General features: G+C 43.3%; 2 protein-coding genes across 2 annotated transcripts; one reads left to right on the forward strand and one right to left on the reverse strand.

The window, feature by feature from the left end:
- The first annotated feature begins 272 nt into the window (after positions 1–272).
- On the forward strand, positions 273–12,368 carry thrap3b (thyroid hormone receptor associated protein 3b). Its single transcript, XM_079367649.1, has 11 exons — positions 273–671; positions 4,441–4,577; positions 6,180–7,019; positions 7,900–8,514; positions 8,869–9,035; positions 9,155–9,266; positions 9,384–9,459; positions 10,155–10,327; positions 10,522–10,759; positions 11,149–11,298; positions 11,813–12,368. The coding sequence occupies exons 2-11, from the start codon at positions 4,456–4,458 to the stop codon at positions 12,038–12,040; spliced, it is 2,721 nt and encodes a 906-aa protein (XP_079223775.1). The 5' UTR covers positions 273–671; positions 4,441–4,455; the 3' UTR covers positions 12,041–12,368.
- A 1,551-nt stretch (positions 12,369–13,919) lies between these two features.
- eva1bb (eva-1 homolog Bb (C. elegans)) lies at positions 13,920–22,310 on the reverse strand. The gene is made up of 3 exons (XM_079367931.1): positions 21,698–22,310; positions 18,238–18,391; positions 13,920–16,625 (listed from the first exon to the last, which is right to left on the reverse strand). Exons 2-3 carry the CDS (start codon positions 18,302–18,304, stop codon positions 16,195–16,197), a joined length of 498 nt encoding a protein of 165 aa, XP_079224057.1. The 5' UTR covers positions 18,305–18,391; positions 21,698–22,310; the 3' UTR covers positions 13,920–16,194.
- Between the last annotated feature and the right edge of the window lie 2,680 nt (positions 22,311–24,990).

Genomic DNA, 24,990 nt, shown 5'->3' on the forward strand with positions numbered 1-24,990 from the left:
AGAGCAGTATTAAAAAACACTGTTTCTAACAGAGGCAATTTATCCTTTGGTTGATGATCCACATAAGAGAATCATTTTAGGGGGGGAAATTGAGAGTATACCCACTTCTTCAGGGACAGAAAAACCCCGCCCCTGTCAGATTAATACCATTCAGTGCTCCAGTAAACACAGCAAGAGGAGATAGCACACACAGCAACAGATAAAGAGCTTCCTCCCTCTCTCTCTCTGGGAATCTGGGAGTCCTTCTTCACCTGGGCATCTATCCACGCTCTATGATTCCAAGTCTCGCGGGATTTGGGTACAGCAAGCGCTCGCCTCGACCGTGGTTAGCATTTGAGGCTAATAACGTCCGTCGGTCGTTAGTAACCGCAAAATGTCGATGCCCTCAACAAATTACAATTAGTGTACTTGTTAAATACAGAGGCGAATACCCGAATGCATCCAACTGGGGACCTTCATGCTAACATACACATTTATTTGCCTATTCTAAACGACACAGTGCGTCCGTAACTGTGTCAGTAACTGCTAACAAGCTAACTAGGCTAACTACAGTTAAACCAGGAAGGAGGGAGCTTTTGGCCTCATCAGAGGTTGCTCTACTTTACTACGGACAGTGAAATTGCTTAAATAAGATAACCTCGGAACCACTGCCTGGAAAACACGAGGAAAAGGTGAGTGTTTTTAAAAATGTAACACGACACTAGTTAAAGTGATTCGCTGCTTCGGTTCTGTAACATGTCGTTCACTTTCTAGTGGTTTCATTATCTGAAGCTTTTAGACACTTTAATAAGATTTGCACGCAGATGATCGTTGATCAGCTGCAGCATGAAATAATAATTAAATATGTCCCTTTTGTTTTGGCTTTATTGATCACTGCAGTCTGAACTATTTTTATAGTGATCATTAAATCAGTCAACCGAGTAATCCCTCTTTACAGAGGTTTTGTTACCTTCTTGGCATGTAAAGTATATTTGTGTTTGTTCCATTTGGTACTTATTTGGTGAAATTGAATGTGATGTTTTTTGCACGATCTGCAAACGGATCACAACAGAAACTAGGACTGGGTGTGTTTTGATCTCTCGATTTCGATTCTTTGGGGGGTTTTACGATTTGATTCAGACTCTGTTTTCGATTCATGATTTAAAAGTTTATTTTTGAATTAGTACAAACTTAAGGATCTACTCCAGTCATGTGTCAGAGCGGCTGAATTTCTTTTCGACTGAGTCAAAGAGAATTAAAAACATTTGGGAAGTTTTGAATCTATTTAAAATCTATTTAAAAAGATAAGAATGTAGGTTTTTTGTTTTGTTTTTAGGGGTGTCCCAATACATTATTGATATTAGATATCGGTCCGATATCAGCCAGAAAACAAATATCGGATTTTATCAATGTAGTCACTAAATAGTCTCCAGCTGTGAGGTGTATATGTGAACAGCTCGGTCTGAGAATCTCCGGAGTGCGTATGTGAAAACGGCTTTGGTTTCACCTTCACTCACATTTTTATTTGCCGTCATTATAATTGTGTCCTTGGTCTCATGGTCCCCTTTTCATCATTCATTCAGCATCAATCCACACAATCAGCCTCGCTACTACCTGATCCAGTCCCTCTCAAACCGCCTCAGAGCAAACATAAGCTTGTGACAGATGCAGTGAGTGAATCCATCATTTTTTATATGCATACTTTGCTGAACAAACAGTCGACTCCCTGAAGTTTCGTGCAGTAATAGATTGGAGGCATTTGGAATTATTCACGCTCAGTCTCACTTCCTGTTTTGTTTTCATGTCAGAGTAGAAATCCGATACTTGTGGTTGGGTGAACGTTAACTCACAGATGCGACTCGTTGTAATTATCATTCAGGGCATATGGAGATTCTGCAGGTTTTTTTTTCATTCTCCAGAGCAGAGTTAGAGATGATCCTGTGAATACTGAGACTTTAAAGACCTTCCTGTGAAGCATGAAGTTCACCGAGCGGTTTCTGTCTTTTTTACGATCAAACCGCACGATGCACCTAGCGAGCCGACCCAGTCGAACTGGCTTGGTTAGGATCATGTTGCCCGTCATCAAAGGGGGACCAGGAGGTGTCGATTACCTTATGTACATTGAAAGATTGAGGCCCAGCAAGAAAGGGATGTGGGTCTTCTGTCCCCCCCTGAATGGCCTGCTTGGGGGGGGCTATTTAACCACTGTCTTTAGGTGAGGACAAACTGAGAAGACTGTTTTACAAACCCATAGCAACTGTTTGGCACATAGCAACTATTTTCCAAGCAAACATGACAGGAAATTAGCTTTTCACACGTTGTTGTGTGGAGTAAACAAACCCTAAAATTCAGTTCATGTGGTTGTCAAATGAAATTCAGAATAAAATGCAAATGCCCCGTGCTTCGAGAGAAAAGCAGATTGACGACATCAGCACCAGGGACACCACGTCTTCAACATTGAGAAGTCCCTGTTGTAGTAAAAGCGCCCTGCTTGCCTGACTGCACTAAAGCAACAACAGCGGCTCCAGGGCTGCTGCTGCTTTGTGAGACACTCTGATGCTCTGATCTCCATTTTGTAGGAGAGTGGGTGAAGATTAAAACAATATTTAGACATTATTAGAGCATGTGGGCATTAAGGCAGCAGTACAGTCATTGCTGTTGTGTATAAGTTGGTAGATTTTTCAAAGATGTGCGGTAAATGAAAGACACGTTTGCCTTTTTTACAAAGCACTATGTAGAAAAGGATATAAATGCTCTTCTTGAATGGTTTAAAAATAAATGGGCATATCATAGTTTGCAGTGTTTCCCTGAGGTTTATCAGTTAGGGGCTGCAGGAAGGGGGAGGAGGGGACTGCACACATACTTTATGCCACCCCTGCAATACGATAAGTTTGGGTCCGAGTTGGGCATCCCTAGTGAATTAAGTTCGTCTGTAATCGAAAGCATTTCACAAGTAAAGTAGTGTTTTATGTGTTCCTCGTGGTGGTTTGGAGCGATGGTGTTGTGAGGGATTAGTTTGAGGTGGCGTATGCAAACAATTCAAATGTCATTACCCTAAAACAAGTTCAACTCAAACACACTGTCATACACATCCTGGAGGAAGAGGGATACGAGTTAATGAAGTCAATTCATACATACATACGTGTCAGCAGAACAAATCATCCACATGACATCTTTAAATACAACTCGTCAAGCCAAAACAAAGACATTCAAGGTCATCTCTGTCAGTAACTGGATTTAGGAGGCCTCGGCCTCTTTGTTTGAGCCCGTTTTCTTCCTCCTCCGACGTCCAGCAGGAGTGAAAGAGCAGCGTGCTCAGTGGGAGAATTCATGCTTTTAAAATGAAACTAAAATTAGATCAAAAAGTGTTCTTCTCCTGTCTGGGTCTGTGACATCACCTTCCACCTTTTTAAAGTGGTATTCACTTATTAAACACTGCACCAGTAAGAAGCATGAGCGACAGGTGTTTTTTTTTTTTATAGCAGCGTTTTTGTTTCTTCATTAAGTGACTATTAGTACTGTATGTCAAACATATGATGCCTTTAGTTGACTGCAGCAGTAGAGACATGAAGGGGGGATGTGGGTCATTCATTCAGTACAAAATTCTCGAGCAACAATTCCATCTATTCACGATGGTCTTTAGAAACTAACCGAACCAGATACAGGGTTTCTCAAGGAGCCGATTGTGTTCCTCTGACCGGAATACTGGGATTGGATTTATTGTTGAAATGTGATCTTGGGTGTCCAGTTGTGTCGTCCAGGCTGCACACTATTCAGAATAAACTGTCTTTCACTCCTCCTCCTGTAACATTTTGATAACTTTGGTATCTCCTCCATATCAATGGACGGCTGTAGACATAAATAAAGAAGACGGATAGGACGTGTATTATTGCATTAGACTGCGAAGCTAAGAAGCTCGTTCCAGCATGTTACTCGTATGGCTTCCAGGTCTTTATGATACAGTCACATTCAGCATGGCAGGATTGAGCTGCACGATCTGATCTGCGTCTGATCAGAGAAAATCAAACTTTAGCCATCACATGTTGCTGCACAGAAGCTCCACTTGTCACTCACTGCTGTCGGCTCAAGTATGCACACGTTTGCACGCTGCTCCTGCGGCGAAACTGGCCCGATTTGACTTATTTTTCTCCTCAGACTTCAAGGTCATGAGGGGCTTCAGGGGGCTTCAGGGGGCTGTGGATGGGAGGTAGGGTGTCCTGTATGCTGTGTTAGATACTGGTGAATACAGGGCGCCTTCTTTGAACTCAGTGTTGACGTTTTCTGCTGTAAAGCAGAATTCCTTCATCTATCTTTGGTTTCTGGTCGGATGCATCAATGCATAAGTTCAACGTTTGTATCGGGCGATATTGACTGATTTGATGATGAAACTGTGTCAATGAAAGCAAAGCGCCTGTCTTAGCTTTTCAGTAAATCAGTAAGCTTGTTTTCTTGTCTTTTTAGGTAAATACCTAAACAATGTCGAAGGCTCCAGCTTCTCCTGCTCGATCTCGGTCCAGATCAAGATCCAGATCCAGGTCCTATTCGAGATCTCACTCTCGAAGTCGCTCCCGCTCAAGATCCAGAAAACGCCGCTACAGGTAAAAACCGTTCTGCTGTGTGTGTGTGTGTGTGTGTGTGTGTGTGTGTGTGTGTGTGTGTGTGTGGTCACTTTACTGTGTGCAGCTGGCTTTGACTTTATATTGATAAAGTATCATGGCTGTTTTCATGTCTGCTGGTCCAGTACAAACAGACGTATAGTTGATGTCACACAGGCTGTGGTCGGTGCAGGGAAGCACATTAAAGTGCTTTGTAGTGATATTTGTTTGGCTCTGACTGTGTGTGTGTCAGCTACAAATACATTCAGGTCAGGTTTCAGAGGTGTGTTTGTTTAGTCTTCAGCCCATTCACCCTCGTGAAGGCCCAAACAGTTGGCCTTGATCACAATTTAATCTGGAGACATGTTTTATTATCTTGACCTTTAACCTTCAATAACAGTAAGTGCACCCACATTATGTTTTGTGAGAAGTCACTTGTTTTGTTCAAGGTTTTTAAATCCTATTCTGTGTCCTGAAATGCACGGTTCATTCTAGGTTTATTCTTAATTTGCATAAATGTATTTCCTGTGTGGGAGGGAGGCTGTCGAAGCCTCAGGAAAATGTGCACGAGCTCTTGTTAGTCATCATTTGTTTTGTAACGTGTGTTTTACGGACTCCAGAAGTCAACCTGTTACTGGTTGAATTTTTTTTTTTTCACTGTTCATTTCAAAGGAGGAGGGCTGTGGACGCTCACGGCTCAGAGGTTAAATATAGACACATGGCAGGTGGTTGAAAAGGATTGTTTACCTTGAAGAGCATCTCAAACCCTGCACATCAATGATTGTCTAAATAGAGAGAGTATCTCTTTCCCCCCTTCACACCCTCCTCCTGCCGTGGATTAGAGCGGCGTGTGTCCTGACGGCAACCTTTGTGCGACGTTCAGGTGCAAAGTCCACGACTGCTCAAATCCAAATGAAGAGAGGGAGGGGGTGAGCAGAGGAATGACTTTGGAGTTGTTGGTTTTTTTTTGATGAACTTAGCTCTTGCTCGCTCAGTAGTAAAGTGACTGTTTGCTGATTGGCCGAAGAGATCACATTTAATGTGTTGTACTGTTTTCATTGGATGGAAGTTGAGTCAGTGTAGCTGCTTCCTGAACGACTCCCTCGTGTTTGGGATGAGCTGGTTGTACTCAGTGGAGGTGACTTAGCTTACAGTGCCCCCTACTGGCAGCTGTAGGATCCCTGTGCCTGCCAAGGTCTTTTTGAAGTGCAGGGTTCATGTAAATACCCATGTATCAGCTAAAACAAAGTGTTTGCAGTCAGTCTTGTTTTTTTAATCAGTTGTTTTGGGGTAAACTAATAATTTTTCTATATATATGTTTAACTTTTGAGGAACGTTTTTGTTTAGATGTTTTCAACGGTTCACCTCTTTTACATTTCTAAAAGTGTCTAATGAAAAGCCTTTCAGTATTTAAGATGAAACTTTCTTTTCATTCGATGTTCAAGTTTTTAACGGACATGAGCACGAAGCCCCGCCTTCATTTCTCCCTACTCTTCAGTTTTTAAAAACTGCACATCAACCCTACATGAGACGTGATGCTAACAGCTTTGAATCTCTGGTTTTGCTTTCTTGACAGCTTTTTGTCCTCTTCTCTGTCTTGTCCAGTTCTAGGTCTCGTTCCCGCTCTCGCTCTCACTCTCCGTCCTACAGAAACTATCCTCCCAGGGACTATCAGAACAACAGAGGGAACTTTAGAGGCTACAACCGAGGCTACCGGAGGCCTTTCCACTACCGCGGCAGAAACCGAGGCTATTACCAACGCGGCCATTACCAGAACAGGGGAGGCGGAGGCGGATATGGCTATAAGGCAAACTATCAAGGGGGTGGGGGTGGAGGAGGAGGAGGGGGAGGGGGAGGAGGAGGAGGAGGGGGGGGTTGGCACGATCGCCACCACGACCAAGACCACCACTCATACAGCCCCAGGAGAGGGCGCTCACGTTCACGCTCACGCACACCGAAGAAACGCTCAGGTAGCCGGAGCCGCTCTCACTACTCTGACCGCTCTTCTTCTGGGAGATCTCGACGCTCCCGGCACTCCAGCTACTCCTCCCGGTCCCGCTCCGGGTCACCACGCCATCGCAGCAGCAAGGGCAAGCCGGGCTCCAAGGACGGCAAGGACAAGCAGGCAGAGAGTCACGCAGAGAAACCCAGGCAGGCAGCAGACGGCAGCGCCATCGAGAAAGCATCCGGAGGTAAATGGATCGACTACGATGCGAGCCCCAAACAAACCAGTCCAGACTGTAAGAAAGAAGATACCCCCACCGGTTCTGCAACCAAAGGAGCTGTGAGTGGAGGCCCTATGTGGAAAACCGTCGGCAGTGTGTCCCCTCCACCAAAGAGCCCCTCAAAGTCGGGACAGACCGCCTCCTTTGGAGGCTTCGGGTTCTTCTCAAAGGATGATGTCAAATCTGGAGATAAGACGGTGATCTCTGCCGCCTTCAAAAAGTATGTCTGTTACTTCTTCAGTCATCTCGTAATGCTTTACACTGTTTTCTTTTTCATTTTTCTAACAATTGATGACAATATTTTTCTTTCAAACATGTTTAGCATTTGTCAAAGATCCTTGGAAGAATAAAGGTTAAAAAGGAATACATAAGACTCCAGATTTTAAGTGCAGTGAAAATGCTGTTGCCTTTTTCTGTGCACTGAGAGGAAGTTGTTTGAAACGGTGGTGGTTACGTGAGTATAAGTACTGCAATGTGAGTCCTGGTTTCCTGTTTGCATAAGGGATGGGCTTATGTATTGATTCATTCATTCGTAAGAAATAATCAATAACGAGAGAGCTAAAATGAGTCGGTCTGCTGCACCGCTTCTTAAAAACCTGTGAGGGGACTTTATTTATGCTACGAGATCTGAAATCAAGTTTATCCATTTTGACTGTCCCAAAGCCGTATTAGGACACTTGATTTCTTCTCATCAACTAGTGTATTACTACATTTTGTTACCACAAAAAAAGTATTTGACCCCTCCTAATATATATTCAAACTATGGAATTGAAATCAAACAGACTGATTAACATGCAGTAGTTAGTTTTTGCACCGAGTAAATTCCGACCAGCTGTAACAAAAAGATACTAGTGTGAGGGATGACAGACTAGAAGCTTTAAAAAGGGGAGACTTTTGCATAAGCTACTGTTTATCTTTTAAGTCCATTGTTTTCATCTGCTGCCCATCCCTGCTGTCTATTACATTTGAATGTGTTGTAACTGTGTAGTCCTGTTTTCCCATAATGCATTGTTCATTTGGCTCTAAAGTGTTAAATCAAGCATAATGTTGGGGAGCTCGGAGCCGCAGGTTCTAAATCTGAGTCTGCTTCTCTCTTTCAGATTCTTGGCTGAGAATAAAAACAAAAAGCAAGCGGCCGAGAAGGAGAACGGCCGGGAGAAGGAGCAGAGCGCCGCCGACAGAGAGCCGGAGAAAGGAGGCAAGACCGGAGAGCTTTTCAACATCTCGTCCACTTCTTTCGAGTCCAAGGAGGACAAGAGCATGCCTTTCTTTGACGCCGGAGAAGAGGAGTTCCTCAAGTCTCACGGGCTCAAAGAGGTGGACATGGAGGAGGAGGGCGAGCTGAAGCCCGCCCTCACCGCTCGGGATATTTTCGGGAAGTGGGGAGACGAGCCGAGCTACCCGACGTCCTACCCGTCGGTCAAAGAGAAAAGCCGGAGAGACGCCGAAGAGGCGGATCCCGTCGATCAGATGGAGGAGGAGATGTACCGGAGCCGCAAGCACAGCTCCAAGAAAGAGGAGAAGGCCAAGAAGAAGGAGAAGAAGGAAAAGGAGAAGTCCAGAAGGAGTCCGTCCCCGCCCGTCACATCCAGAGTGAAGGAGCGTCCTCTGTTCCCCGGAGCGTTCCCTCCTCGTGATGCCTCACCTGCCCGCAACTTGTCTTCATCAAGGGAAGAGTTTGAGCTCAAGTACGGAGCTTCAGATGAGCTGCCTGGGTATGTAACCCACTCAGTGAACTTTCACTGGCTTCATGCTGGGACGATTGACGCAGCATTTCGTCTTGTTAACGTGAATCATTTAGGGCCAAGTGATGTTTTAAGAAACTAGCTACCTTAGCCAGGCTAAAGCTACAAAAAGCCCATAATACATCAGTGAATGTCATCATTTAAATGTGTTTTTTTGAACAGGAAAGATAAACGATGCATGCTTTATAGGCTCAGGTCACCCAGGGACGTTTGACCTTCTGTCACGTCATTATCGGACCCTCTCATCCTGATCTCAGGCCAACATGTTTTCAAATCACGGATCCGTGTTTAAGTCGGCGTCTCTCACCTCTCCTCTCCTCTCAGTGCTTCTCTGTCTAAAGATCGCCTCGTGCCCCGAGATCTGCTCAATCCCTCCAAGAAAGAGGCCGAGTTTCGTTCCATCTTCCAGCACCTGCAGTCGGCTCAGCTCCGCCGCAGCCCCTCTGAGCTGTTTGCTCAGCACATAGTCTCCATTGTGCACTACATCAAAGGTATAGCATGATCTGTGCTGAGCCTCAGCAGACTAAAGATCACACAGCTGCTTTAACTTAGAAACATCCAGACTTATTCCTTCATGTCTAATCAGAGGTCTGTGTTGTTTTTCGTGCAGCTCAACACTTCACCTCCTCAGACATGACTTTGAGTGAGCGGTTTGCGATGTACCAAAGGAAAGCTGCAGAGGTAGAAATGATGAAGCCAAGGAAGAGCCCAGAAATCCACAGGTACAGACCACATCACTCACTCACATCGCTCACTCATTTATTCTCTTTTTTTCCCTTCTTTTAATATCCACACGCCTTTATGACATCTCTCCTTCTTCTTCTCTCTCTCTCTCTCAGGAGAATCGATGTTTCCCCCAGTGCCTTTAAGAGGCACTCTCACCTGTTTGAGGATATGGAGGAGTCGAGCTACAAGGTGACCCGCCCTTTTGAATTTTGACGTATTTGGAGCAAGACAATATGAGACCATCCAAAGCAGCAGTGTTCAGCTTTGTGCTTTTCTTTCAAAGGATGCATATTTCTAATTCAGAAAGAGCCCAATTGTGTTTTATAAGTGCCAAGCAAGCCCCCCCAAGCCTATGAGATATGGTTATTGATTGGGTATGTACGAACCCAAGCAAAGGCTAAAAGGAAGTGAATTAAGATCCAGAATCCGAGCCTCTCAAGGGACGCTTATCAATGCCTTTACCTTGTAAGTATTTTTCTAAAAAGAATCAAATCAAGCCACAACAAAAAGCTGTGAAATAGAATTGATTTAACTTGAGCTACATGCATGCTGCTGGTTTCCACAAACACCTTCATATGGGACGAGTTTGATTAAAGAAACATCTTAACTTGTAACACATTTAGTTTGACTACATTTATCGAAAACGAGCCATCAGCCTTTTTGTAAAACATCAAGTGTCTGTATTCACATTTAATCTGAACCACCAGAGGGCGCACCATGCACATACTGTACATGTATCTATTTGTTCTGCTGCTTCATATTTGTCTGTCTAAAAAAAACAAAAAAAAACGCACATTTTAAATCTTGATGCATTGATCCAAATATTTTATCCATCAGTATTTTGCACAGCGGCTGTCGGTGCTAACGAACACGTGTCTCTGCAGGATTCAGCTCAAAAGTTCAAAGGTGACGTGATGGACCTGCGCCTGGATATTGAAAGGCGTAAGAGGTTCGGGAAGGACTACAAACGTGAAGGAGGCAGGAGCCCAGGAGGCTCCCGAGGGCCGAGCAGAGAGAGGTCCTCTGAGAAATCTGGGAAACACCACAAGAAATCCAAGTAGGTTCAAAGAGAGAGAGAGAGAGAAAGAGAGAGAGGGGCTGTAAGAGGAGAGGTTTGTGTGGTTAGAGCCAACATGTTGCCAAGCAGCACTGAGCAGAGAGACGGATATAAACATCTTCACATTAAACATTTGAAGAGGATTTCTTCCACCTCTTCACCGTCGAGTCTGATCCTTCTGTTTGTGCTCACAGGAAGGGAAAGAAGAAGCGTGATCGCTCGCCGTCCTCCTCTTCCTCCTCCTCCTCTCCGTCCCCTTACCCTCCGCCCTTCAGAGGTAAAGAGTACATGGGAGGGGAGGGGGCGGAGCATCCAGAGGAGGGCTACGGCCACTCCCGTTATCCTCCCCGGGACTATGGCGGGCCCTCAGAGAGAGGCCCCGGACATTACGACGGTCACAACCCGGAGGGAAGAGGGCGAGGCCGTGGATTCGTAAGTCATCATCTCCCCGCTCACTTTTTTTTTATCTCTTCTCCCTTTTCCACCGAGGTACTGACATCTCATCTTCTTGCAATTCTCTGTCCTAATGGCATCACAGTAGACTGCGCTTCTCTGCTCTGTTCCTTCCTCCTAATGCTAAGGAACATAATGTGGATGATGATGATAATGGTGATGACACTCTATCATACATATTCCATTCACTACCTGATTTTTATCAAGGTAATGTAGCGCAAGTCAGTGGAACTGTCATGACTAAAAAATCCTGATTTCCATCAGAAGTGCTTTAATCTGTGTTCTGTGGTTTTCATCGGCCCTGTTTTTTTTTTTTGTCTGTTGACTGTGAGTTTAAATCCACGTGCTTTTTTTTTTTTAAATCTCAGTTCCCAAGAGTCCGAGGTCGAGGGTGGAACAGGGGAAATTATCCCGGCAACAACAGCAATGGAAACCCTGTCAACATGAATCCTCAGGCGCGGCCCCCCGAGGAGGAGTGGGACCCTGAATATACTCCCAAGAGCAGGAAGTACTACCTGGTGAGTCTCTGACGCTCCTCACCGAGACACAACAAGAGCCCTTCTTAGGTTTCGATCCCACATCAGAGCAGAAAACGCAGACCTGCAATCCGGCACACCTGAACGACACGCGTGTCCCATCGTGCAAGCAGAGCGACCTGCGATGTGTGACAGCTGCTCTCCACTCGTTCAATGATGATGTCATGAAGTGCCGACTCTGCCATCTGGTGTTTCAGCAGCCTGTCGTCTCGTCATGTATTGTTGTCGTCTGCACACTGTGAGGGATGAATGGGACTTCTCTCGACATATTCAATATACAATTTATTTATGGGCGCCTTTGAATGTGTTAACACAGCGTGTGTGATGCCTGCTTTTTATTGACTGAAGTGTCGTTGAATTATTTTGATTTAAGTGCATCACAATGATTTTAAAGTTACATCCAGATCTGGATTTTTTTTTTAATTTGGGAAATTCAGAACTTTTTTTTTTTTTTTTTGTCATCTTCATCTTTAAGTCTTCCCATCTCCCCTTCCAGCATGACGATCGCGACGGAGAGAAAACCTGGGTAGACAACCGCGGAAGAGGCCGGGGAGCCTTTCCAGCCCGCCGCGGACGCTTCGTCTACCGTAAAGGGGGCAGCAGCCCGAAGTGGACCCACGACATGTTCCAGGGCGGGGAGGAGAGGGGGCTGGGAGACGACAACATGGAAGAAGGGCGTAAAGAACCCAAGAGCCCCGGAGACGTGCCGGCCATGAAGCAGTAGACGACTCGTATTCACAGCGGTCACAGCCATGATGAAGGGGTTAATAGGGATTAGATTTTCTTCTTCACGTCATCATAAAACCTGTTCAGTGATTTAATGTGTTCAGTGAGTTTGTGAAGAAAGATCTGACTTGATTTCAGAGCAGCACTCGTACTTTTTTCTATGTGAGGTTTCAGCTTAAATGTTCTTTTTAAACGTAACGGTGAGTTTTGGTTTCGACTTAATTGTAAACTTTTTAAGGGGAGAATTATCGGAGGCATCGAAGATTAAATGTAACGACAGCATGAGGGAAAAAAAAATAAGAAAAGCATCTGTGCCTTAGAGTGGGGGGGGAAAAAAAGAAAAGAAAACAGTCACATGTAATCTGTCGGAGGTAGAGCCCTGTCTGTGAGCGACATTACACCATGTCCATTTTATTCTTTCTGTTTGTGTTTGGGGCCGCACTCAACCTTCGATGTTACTGCATGAAACATTTGATTGATGCCTCGCTCCACGGGACCAATCAGTAGCGGGCTCGGGGCTCCCTGTCATTCAAATATCACACGTGGAAGTATCTGTCGGACCCCAGAACGGTTGGATGTTTGTCACTCGTGTCATCTGAGCTCGTTCATACAGTGCCCGCTGTACTTCTCATGTAGAGGTGGAAACATTCGACGTGTGTGTCTGTGTGTGTGCTACAGTATATCGTCGTCGATGTGTGGATATTTTTCAGTTAAAAAAAACAAACAAACATCAAATTGTTAAGAATTGGCAGTAAAGTTTGTGAACACACACACAGAGCTTTCTGAATGACTAGTCTTCTTCAGATATTTCTACATAGAGTGACGAGTCATTTATCTTCACATCTTGAAGAGGGAAAATAGAAAGTCATAGTAGTTCATTTTTAATACAACAGTTAGTGTCCCGTAAAGAGAGAGAGCTAATTTAAGAAAACCTGGAACATAAGCGAGTGAAGCAGCGCCGTAACGATTAGTGACGAACACGACGAGTGAGGATTTTTAACTAGCAGAGCTCCTTCTGTGAATCTCACTGTGCCGAGCTGTCCCACTCCTGACTGTACAGACTGCATGTACTGAGCAGAACTCTTTTTTTTCTTTTTTTACTGTTCTCAAGAGCTTTGAATTACTTTGTCTTTTAATTTTCATTACGATTGTTTTCTCTTTTTTTTTTTTAATTCAGGGCAAATCTGTGAGTGACTAATGAGACTGTAGAAATGTTGGACAGCCCACTGTGTTGATTTAATCGTTTTGTTTTGGGGTCTCACAAACCCCACTGCAGTCTGTGTACAAATCTGAATAGTTGCTGAATTATTTAGTTGTTTTTTTTTTTTCTTCTGATCTTATTAAAAAGAAATATGAATACAAATACTGACGTGATCATTTTTAGCTCCAACACAAAAAACATCAGCCTGGAGATAATGAAACAAGCTGCAGGTGACGAGAGCTGAAATGGGGACACGGGTGGTTCAGTGGTTTGCGTGCCCCATGGACGGAGGATGTGGTCCTTGGACCGGGGGGGGCCAGGTTCAAGTCTCCAGAACAATCTAATGTCTCTCCAGTAAAGGACAAAAAAGCCTGAATAACTAAATGAATGTTTTATACATTCATTTAGTTATACATTTATGTATTACATTATGTATAACTAAAGTCAGAAAGACCTTAAGAATGGGAACCTTGAGCAGGCATTTGACTTTACTCAGTTGTCCTGTGATAAGTACATTTACAGAGTGCCAATTACAAACTTTTACTAATTTAAAATAGTATTTCTAGCAGGCTCTGAACGTGAATTTCTGCTGTCAAAAAAGAAGTTTGATGGGACTTCTGGGTCTTTAGCAGAGACTCAAAGATCTGCAGTTTTTTTATATTATTTTTTTATAATATTTTCTCTTTTTTTTAAACACCAGAAGTCGCTGCTTGTCCAAACCTTGTTCGGCTACACATGCTCCTTAATTTTTGCTCCTTTATTTTATTTATTATCTCTACAGAATTACTTAAAAGCAATCATCACTAGATCCCAAAAACGCATGAAATATGGAGGTGGTGAAATGGGACTACGCCTAAATATTATTCTTCTGTGTTAATATGTGGCAAGGACCAGAAACTATAGTGAACAAACAAACAGTCACACAGTCAGTCTGCAGCATCAGCTGATGAGTGTCTCATTCAGTTTAAATGGACACAAGCCTTCCACTTGTAACATAATCGCTCCTTTCAACGCACTGGGAGGAAAATCCAGCCAACAGAAAAAGCAGCTGTCCCCTGGGACATCGTTTGGATCCACTTCAGGAGGCTCTGCTTTGGTCAAATCTACAGTACAGCTCAGGTCAATGGCTCTTTTCATAGCTCCATCTTCAGCACACAGAGCTGCAGTGTCACAGCTGACTCTGGGAGGGAAGGTTGTTGGGAATTGTGGAAAGGAAACACAGGAAGTGATGGGGTCAGAGACACAAACTGGGAATGCTCGGAGGGCTTCTGTGGGAAGAAATCTCTCCCGCTAAGATTGCACTTGATAAGTTCTCAAGATAATTGGATGAAACTGCTGAAATAAATCCAGCTTTAAAAGTTGCTGTGATTAAAATCAACTATGATTACATGTCATAAAAGTTATTTATTAGCTGAAAGAACAATGACAAGAGCATCACTGGTATTATTATGCACAATGTCATTTTATGATAAAAAAAAGTGGAGGGAAACTTGAGACCATTAAACATAGTTATAAATTATCCAGGTCTGTGACATCATCATGGATTTTGTCACACATTCATACTCATTAAGTGAGTATATGCTGACACATGCACTGCACATTTAACTTACGTGTCCTGCTGTTGATTGATGGTTGATAACAGATGAAACCAATTAACCTACGATGCATGTTCACAAAGGACGTCAGGAGAAATAACAGCGTGAAGTATCCAGTTATCTTTGACATGACCAAACCGTACTGGCGCCTGTGACTGGCATTGCCACGGTTCGCTCTCTGTTTTGTAGATTATTGATGATTATTGTTTCACTATATGTGATCTTAGCAGCCCAGATGACAAATGGAAGTGTCCTGGCTTTACTAACCTATGATCGGGACTCTTTATTTCGTATCAAAGAGTCATTGGAGGACATGTTTCATGCCTGGTGACCGTTACAAACGGGCATTTCTGCCTCCGTTTGGGGTCGATCCCGACTCACAGGACTGCTTGATGCTGTATCGGGTGCCGGGAAGGACCCGCAGGAGATCCAGGAGATCCAGAAGAAGAGGCTCTCGGTCCGGTATCCAAGTGAGGCGAGGGTGTGCTGCGGCTGCCGGGGGCTCCGTCGTCTTTGGCTGCCGGGACCACGCTCGGTTCCTGCGCCGGATTCCTCTCCTCGATATGTGCGCCAGCGTGTCCTCGCTGCCGCCTGCCCGCGCTTCAACAACTGTCCTGGACCCTTCACAGTGCTGGAGCCATGGTCAGGGGTTTTCATCGCCATCGCCTACTTCCGTGTTTATGCCGGCTTTTCCAGCGTGGACCAGCTGGAGCTCACGTGACCGCTGGATGTGCCTTCGTCCAGTCCCGCTCCGCAACACGGACACTACCTCCGAGACGTCAATCCACGTTGGCCTATTGGATACTCGTTCAATGTGACTCCGACACTTTCAAGAGTCAACTGGGGACGTTTTTATTTGTCCAGGCTTTTGGTTGGTCTCTTTTAGGGCTGCTATGGTCTCTGTACTGTCTGTTTGTTGCTTGTGATGATTTAAACCCTGTTTGTGAAGCACTTTGTGGCCCCTGCCTGTGAAAAGTGCTATATAAATAAATTTTACTTACTTACTTACTATGATGAAATAAATTATTTCCATGAATAAATACAGACATTTAAAAGATTTGATCTCCTTATAAGGAATGATCATTTTTTTATTTCTTGGTCTAAATGTCCTTAAAGCTGTCCTGAACACATTTAGCAATGATTTGAAAATTCTGAAAATATTTCTGAGGGACTCTTTAAACGTTGTTATAGTTTATGTAAACTTCCTGTTTAACCTTCCTTCTGTTTAAACGTGACCATGCCAGTTTTTTTTATAAGGTTGACGTTGTACAAATTGTGATGAAAATGTTCTCTTCCATTGTGCTGTGTCGTCATTGTCTGTGAGTTGGATTTTATTGGTCACAGTTAAAGTGTCTGTTAGTGGTAATGCACTCGTCCAATAGTCCCCGTCCCTGTGACCAGGATGTCCGGCTGTCCGTTCCTCCAGATCTCCCTGACGATTCGCTCCCTCTCCTCCAGGCGTCGAGCCTTCTCCAGCTCCTCAGCCGACGCAAACACATTCACGCTCCTGAGGGTCCCGTTAGATTGGCTGCTGCGCTCACTCAGGGGCCCCGCTGTCACTTTAGGGATCTCCGCCTCCTCCACGTCTTCCTCTGCCATACTCTCCTCCTCCTCCTCCTCCTCTTCTTCCTCACTGGACTCCTTCAGCTGTCTTCTCTCTGGAGACGGTGGAGGCCTACGGGGGCGCCGAGTCCTGCAGGCGATGCCGGCCACCAGGAGGCACAGCGCCATCAAGAGGCCGAAACAGACGCCCATCATGAAGTAGAGGGCAAAGCTCTCAGGATTGGCTGTGCAGGTAGAAATACATATAGAATTTAAGTAAACAATTCCAGTTTGAACAGTTCAATTTATTTTTATATAGCGAATAAAACTTTCCTGCTGTGCTCTCACATCAGTTAACTCCCCTACAGAAATTGTAGGTTTTTAGGAGTACTATTATTTATCACAAGATAAATAAAAACATCTTAACGAACCTCTCTGGTTAGAATTTCAAATGCTTTTTTTTACAACGCCTGAGAGTTTTAGTTTAAAGGGACATTTTTCCCTCTTAGCTTCGCAGATGTTTGTTTTGTTTTTAGATGCGTCTTCCCACATTTATCATCTCACGGCCCCCTCACATTTATCTTGCGACCTTTGGAAGGGTTTTGACCCCCAGGTTGGGAACCACTGGACAAAAATAAACACTTCTAAGTAGTTTCACGAGCAAAAACTCCAAAATCTTCTGTTCATGTTGCACCATCACATTTTCTTCCTCTATTTTAGCTCCGGCCCTTTACTTTAAATTGGAGTATTGATAACGTTGAGTAAGGGATTTGAATCCGTCTTTCACACCACTACACTAAATGATTCGTGGGTGTGATGATGACACATCTCCCCCATCCCATTTTCAAGCCCAGCACAGTTTAGCAGATGGCTGTTCCGTCATGAGCCCGGGTCTGCTGAAGATTTCTGCCTGTTAAAAGGAAGTTTTTTCTTGCCACGCTATGACGGATTAAGCTGGGCTCTTGTAATATAGCCATAAGTAAGGTCCTTTACCTGCTTTTTGTAAACATAACAATGAGCATGGTCTGTTTACCTGCTCTTTTGTTAATGTTAACAGACAAACAGTAAGGTCCTTTACCTGCTTTTGTAAAGTGTCTTGAGATAACGCCTGTTATGAATTGACGCTATATAAATAAAGATTGATTGATTGATTGATTGATTGATTGAAACAGGTTCTGTCACCTCGTTTATTTTTCTCCCACATACTTTGGAGCAGCAGAAACTGAACTATGTGAGCATACTCTCTGACAGAGTACTGCAGCGCACTGAGCCAACGAAAACAGGACACTGAAGTCCCTGGAAATGATTCAGACGAGACAGCGAGAGGAATTCTTCAAGCACAAAACAAAAGTCTTCTGTTGAGATCTGCAGTAAAATAGACCTGTGGTTTTCACTGGTTTCCCCTCTGAAGGACGTTTTCACATTTAAATTTAGTGCAAACAGGAGGAACAGTAACACACCCAACATCATTTTCAAGTCACAATAAATGTGATTATTGTTTTAAGACGGATTTAAAAGGAAGGAGGCTAAAGATGGAGTGGGTTGGTAGAAAGAACAGGGACACATATTAGTGTTAGATAAACATGTTAAAGTGTTTTTAGCATAATAATAAGTGTTGATAAATTAGCTTTAAAGTAGCTGCTGTTAAGACTTTATAGCATCCTGTTTCCACCCCTTTGAGCTAAATTAGCTTAGCTAACCATCTCCTGGAGCCTTTTACAGGGTTAGGCTCATTAACCTTCCAGTCTAGCTCTCATTGATAAAGGACACATCTTCTCTTCATTAACTTAATAAACTACACAGTATTTGTAGTTTGCCACAAACAGAAGGTTAGTTATAGACACTGTGGTTTTGTACCTTTGATGTGAGCGTATGTGGCCATGCTGTTACTGAGCAGCTCCATGTCTCTCTTTATTGGCTCCATCCTGGTTCACTGTGGTTTCAGATATCTACCATCTCCAGAACTTTATTCAACACGCTGAACTCCTGGACCATCCAACAACGGCGTATCCTGTCAGACAAAAACACAAGCATGAGTAAAAAAGTCTTCATAACATAACAGATGTGATAATGTCATGGGAAGGTCTGAGCTCATGCAGCAGATGCTGAAAGCCTTGACTCAAAGTGTCCCCACCCTGCGGTTGGTTCCTGTGATCTAAGGGGTCAGGAGACGAGGACATTGTGTTCCTCGTAAGTGTTTTACACTCAGGCCTGCGGACAAGGGGCCCTCCGTGTCGGACAGGGATGTTTATATTCATGACATCAGCACATCAGGAGGCTCTTTTTTTCTGCATCAAGCTAATTGGTTTCTTTTTTTCCACAGAAGAAGTGACAGCAGCGTGTTCACTCAGACATTTAGGAGATTTAGGAGAAGTGGATTTTCTTGTTCAGATTTGATTAACAAAGTTTGATTTGAGTTGACTGTTCCAGAGTCTTTGGGAAAGAGATGGGTCTGCTCAAAAACTGGACTAAAAATGTGGGATTTTGGAGACTGTAGCCCTACATATGGAGGCTGGTCCTCCAAGTGGGCGGCCTGGGTTTGAATCCGACCTGTGGCTACTCTGCGGCATGTCATTCCCCACTCTCTCTCTCTTTCTTTCTCTCTCTCAGATTTCTGACTCTATCCACTGTTCTATCTCTAAATGACGGCATAAAACGCCCAAAAATAAAAAGCTGGATTTTAATGATTGTATTGTTCCCTACACAATTCCCTAAAGAAGCTGAGGATCTTTTACAGATGTTAATAATTACACTAATTGGGAATGCTGGCAAAACAGCTGCTGGGATCTCCTCAGAAAACAAAAGATACGATTTAAAGCTTAGGGGGGAAAAAAAGAGCTAACTATATCAACTTTTTGAGATCATTTTGTTTTGTGCCACTGAAGATGATTAAAACAAATTAACATATGTTAATCAGCTATAAAAAGTCAAAATTATTTTTGTTTTTCTAATCCTGCAGTTTACCAGGCATTTCACTAAAAACTGCAGATTTAAACCTCAAAGAGATTGCTAATTAATTAGAATTGATCCTATGGGGACCCTGGCAGTGCTTCTATCTAACGGTAGCAGGTGATGGACGGACCACCAAACAAACAACGTTCCCATTGCTCTAAATCATACACACAGTGTCTTATCGTAACTGTTTGCTAAAAAAGTTTTTGTTGTGATTTTGGCAAACAGTCCCCTCAAGAGCGTGCTCTTACAAAGTGAGGGTTACATGAGGCTAAATTAGGGGATTCGGTTTGAGCCCCCCCGTCACAAATGGTCCCACGGTTACAGTAAAGCTTGATGTAAACATGATGACGGATTTTTCCGCCCCCTCACATTCCCTGTCATTACAACAATGTGCGTGGGAGCTGAATGTTGTTCTTTCTGGTGCCTTTTCTCCGGGGAAAACGAAACCATTGCCCTGCTCCAATCTCTGCCATTGGGGGCTTGATTCTGTCTCCCACCCTGATCCTTATCCTGGTGACTCTTGGCAGACCCTGAACACACTCAAAGGCTTTAATTTTTTGTTATTTTGGGGGGCAATTACGCGGGTAGAGTCCCAGGGTTCACTTACTCATGGGAACGGATGGATCTGAACCAGCGATGCTTTCTGTTCGACATTTAAGTCACAGACAGAAGAAACACGACTTCATCTGCACCCTCAATTTGCAGCCCCCAGACCTTAACAACCTAAGTGGGCAATTTAGTTTTTAGTTCAGTTGGTTTAAAGAAAACAGCGTTTGTGTTAATTACAGACTGATCTTTACACCCGGCAGTCCTACATGCCTACTTATCAGACTTTAGACTCAAGTCATATTTTCTGTAATTTGCTCTAGGACATTTATACACACTTTAAAGTTAGATGAGATCATTGATAGCATGCTTATGTGTGCTAGCTAACAATGAAGCTACAGCCTGTAGAGAGTTATCTTAGATTAGCATTGTTGTTTCCTTTTTTCCCCAGAAGATACTGAAAGTATATTTAAGCAAACGTAGCTAAATTATCCAGTTTTCATATTTAATATATACAAGAACTGACTTCCTGTGCCTTCAAAAACTCTCACTAAGTCTCACTAAACTATATTTTGCAGTTTATTCCCAGAAGTTGAGGTTTAGTGCAGAAAGAGACCTCCTGCATACCAAACAGCAAAAAATAGTAGGCCGAGTGTTTTTTATTCAGGCTGATACATATTACACAAACATTTATTTTTAGCTTTAAAGATGCTGTTTAGTTTTCTTTGGAAAGAGCCAAGCTAGCTGTTCTCTTGTTTTCAATATTTGTGCTAAGGTATAGGCTACGTGGAGGCTTGTTACACTTTGAGCAAGCATTAATCCTTTATTTGGACTTTCCTGACTCTTGTATCTGTGAACAGAAATTATGAAACTGCATCGTCCTTTTTTTCTTATATTCAGGAACAAAAAGGGGCCTTATGACTTTATGTGGTCCAGCTGTCAACTAATTGTACAGACAACTGTGTGAAGTTCAAAAATGATGTCAACTAATGAGCACACTGACTTTCTTGTTCTCTTTTCATTTGCAGAATAAAAAACAATACGTGTACTTTATGCAGAGCCCCGGCATGACTTCATGACAGACAGTTTGTGGTGAAGTTTGTCTGAGCTGGAAGCACAACAGCAATACCAGAGGGAGACAAATGTCCGTTTCATGCAGCCGCAGTCTCGGGGTAGACAGATTTAACACCTAACATTTCCAGACAAGTCCAATAACTTGTCTACTTTAACCAAACACATGCAAAGCCCGGCAGCTGTAGCTGTTTATGTAACCCCATAAAATGCACTACCGTTCAACCCTCCCATATTTCCTGCTCAGATAATCCCATTTAAGTTAAAAGAAGAAACGTGAAACCATTGAAAATAACACTTGTTATTTTACAATAGGCAGCTCTGCTTCCACGACATGTTTATAGTCTCTCAGAGGAGGGGTCGCTGTCAGAACCCCGTCCTTCCAGCTCAAGAGAAAGAGGGATAAGAAAGCAGTAAACACACGAGACAGAATGGGTTCTCCCTTTGAATTTGTATCAAAAGTGTCGAACATTTTGGGCACACTGCAGCCACTTGCACCTCTGAAGAGAAGAGTGGTTTGTGGCTACTAATAAAATACTTTACTGCCTGACAGCAAAGTAACTCAAGTGTATTTAAAAAGTAGGTTTTCAAAATTTAAATATCCTAGTTTGCAAACTGGGGTCTGACAGATAGTATTTCCTGGACTGTAAGGTAAAACAAAAGCTTGATTAACACAAAAACCTATTTAGCAGAAGAACAGTAAAAGATACAGACGGTATCATCCTAAAGTCTGAACATCACTCACCTTGCTCCTGGACGAGAGCTGCAGAAAGTTTCCCATGCAAAACAAAAAAAGTTAAGATCCAAATTCAGATCTGGTGTGTCAGGCAAAAAAATTAGAAGAGGTCCCACGATTTAGATCAGAAGGAGCGAGAGACTATTGAACACTTAGTCCCTGTTGGTGTTTGTAACAGAGGAGCTGATGGAGCTGCTGGAGCCGGAGAAAGAGCAGCTTCCACTATGATCCACTCCCTGTCATCCTCTGGAGGAGGAGGAGGAGGACCAGCCTCAAACAGTCCAGACACGTGTTGAAGAGGAGGCGTTTCCTGTTACTGAGAGATAAGAGACACTCACCAGTAGCATCTGGCTACAAAATAAGAGCCACAAAATTAAACAACTGAGTCATAACCTTTACAGAAACAATCCCTTTCCCTGAAGTATTTTCTTCTTCCGTGCAGATTTGAGCCTCACGGCTGACCAAAGGGAGGTGATCTCTCCTCTGCTGGCCACAAACGCACCACAGTGAGGTCTGTTCACTGTGAGCCAAGAGGGTGGAACAGGAAATAGCTCGTCGGCTGCCATGGGCACTTTGCAGCAGGACTTCTCCCGGGGCTCGTGGATTAATTGAGCTCTTTGTGTTTTAATCTGAGCGTTGGGGGGAGGAGGGGGGGGGAGAGTGCACTGAGTTTATAAAGTACAGAGAGGAGCGACGTGCAGACAGGTGGAGAGTGATGAAGAACGATTACCACGTAACTGAAATAAGACTTGATTTACATCTTCATCCTGCAGTCAGTCAAACTTTTTACAGCTGGCTTGTCAAGATAAAGTATGAATGCAGTAAGTAAGTTTAGGAGAGGGCCCCTTCCTTTGAGTCACGTCATAAACCGAGGAGGGGGAGACAGATAATAAATGGGACAAACGCAAACAAATCTTTACATTTTGGTTAGAAGTGTTAGATCAGGATTACGGACTCTTTCTGTGCACGGTGGGTGTGTTTGTCTCAGTGTGCTTGTTTCTTTTGTTGGTTGTAATTTTGGTTTTTGTTTGAAACCTAATTGGCTCCCTTGATCCTTCAGCTTGTTCTGACATTCATCTCTGTTTTTTAATAGATAATTCAACTTTTTAAGCTCATTCCAGGTCTCACTTCTTCTCCTCCTCCCTGGTTATTCTATATATTGTTATCCTGTTGTGACCCCCCCCCCCCCCGACACTGTTAAAAGAGATACACATTAACTACTCAATTAAACTGAGGTAACAGATTGCACACATTATTATTAATTCAATCCAACTTTGTTAAAAGTTGAGTTGATGTAACTCAAATAAGTTGCTAAAGAGTAACTTATTGAGTAGATTCAAATAGCCAAGCGGGCTATTTTCAAAAAATGAAAGCCTCTTGATTGAGACAAAAGATGTGACACAAGGTCAATGAAACTTTATTTGGAAGTCAGAAAGTTAAAAAAAGTGACATTTGTACTTCTCTCTTCCCTCATAACCATCTAAAGACCCATCTTATCATTCTTGTGACCCCTAAGAGAGGCGTGACCTTCAGCTTGGAAGAGTCAGACTTAAAGAGCCAACTAAAAAATGAATTTCTGTGAACATCAGGCCGATTATTCTTCTGTACGTTCACCATAGTAAGTATCTGTTCTTTGTTTGAGGTAGTTTTACTTTGCTCTGCTGGAGTCTGAGACGCTGATCCAGACTGTGTGATGTATTGTTTAAGAATTGTTTATGCGGTTGAGCCTCTGTGAAGTGCTATTCTGAGTTGAATGAGTGTTGATGTGGCACTCGGTCGTGTTTTTTAGCCGAGCAGTAAGCGGTCATTATGTGGCTGCTCTCATTCAGACGCTCTCCAGGTTGGTTTTTAAAAAAAGGAGTCAAGAGGAAAAATATGTCTCTAAAAAGACACACCGAGGCCACAACCAAAACAATGCTGTGACCACTGAGGGACATTCCTGTGTGCGTGTTGCTCTTAATTCAATTCCCTGAGTTTAAAATGATTCTGCACACTGGTGCTCAGTTTATCTGCCTCCGCCTGTGTCGTGTTATGTCAGGCCTGTCCTCTTCCTGATACTCTGTAGGAATAACATACCCCTCTGCAAATTCCTCAAATTCCCAATCCTATTTGTGTATTGGCAGTTTCCAAGCGAAACACTCTCTTCCTTTCACCCGCTCTGCTCGTTTTGATTGGCTGCAGCAGAGTCCCATCCTGCCCGGCTGGTCGTCAGAGCGCAGAGTGACAGCTGATGCATGCAGCGGAGATGTTTGTGAGTCGGACGCTGTGGAAACTTTTTTTTTTCCCGCCACCCGACCAGCGCTGACCATGAGTCATGTTTTCCTGTATACGGACAGTTACTAACTTTGAAGTTGGTTTTACAGACAGACAGGATTTGTGCTGACTCTCCATCTATAATGTTGATTGTTGCAGCCTATTCTACATTTATGTTTAAGAGCAGGAATGTGCTGTATTGCAGACTATATGAGGCATAGACAGAGCCTCTGAAAAATTTAGAAATCTAAGCGATTAAAAAAAACCTGCGTTCTTACAAATTGCCAGCAGGAGGCCACTGTACTGGTTTAGTACAGTAATAAGACTGTATGGAACCAGATGGGAAAATGGCCTGATTTCATTACTCACCATTAAACATTTTGAGTTTATTAATTCATTGCAAGTTTAAAGCAATACTTAAAAAAGCTATTTTTGACTAAGCCTCACTTTTAAACATATCTGTTTAAAGCGACGTTAGAATCCCATCAATGGAAATCCAACAAACCAGCCTGCGGATACGTGATCAGAAAACAGAACATTTCCCACAGTGAAAATCCAGACCACTGTGTACAAAGACCACTGAACCAAACTTGCCAGCTGAGGAGAGTCTGTGACTAAAACAGAGATGTTCGTTGAGACAGAGTCTCCTGTATGTATCTTTATTCCAAACTCTTCAATGCATTTCCAAAAACATGACTCTCATTTCTGTAAAAGAAATCGAATGTAACCTCCTAATGTCGATATCAAAACTAAAATATGATAAACAGAAACACAGTGTTTAACCGTTAGACGTGTCCAGAGATTCCTTTAAAAAAAAATCACATACACAAGTATTAATGTCAGCTGAGAAGTAACCAGGCACTCAAAGACGTCCCGGGTTGATCGAGTCTTTCTTAACCGTGGCGACCGCACAATCATCACGTTTTAAACTCCTAAACCAGCTTAATCTCAGGCTCACATCTTACCTGCGAACGTGCACAATGTCAGAACTTTCGAGAAAAACTGAAGGACAAAAAAAATAAATAAATAAAGTCAAATTGATTAACTAA

Source organism: Symphodus melops (genome assembly GCF_947650265.1).
Source record: "Symphodus melops genome assembly, chromosome: 18".
NCBI classification, from domain to species: Eukaryota; Metazoa; Chordata; class Actinopteri; order Labriformes; family Labridae; genus Symphodus; species Symphodus melops.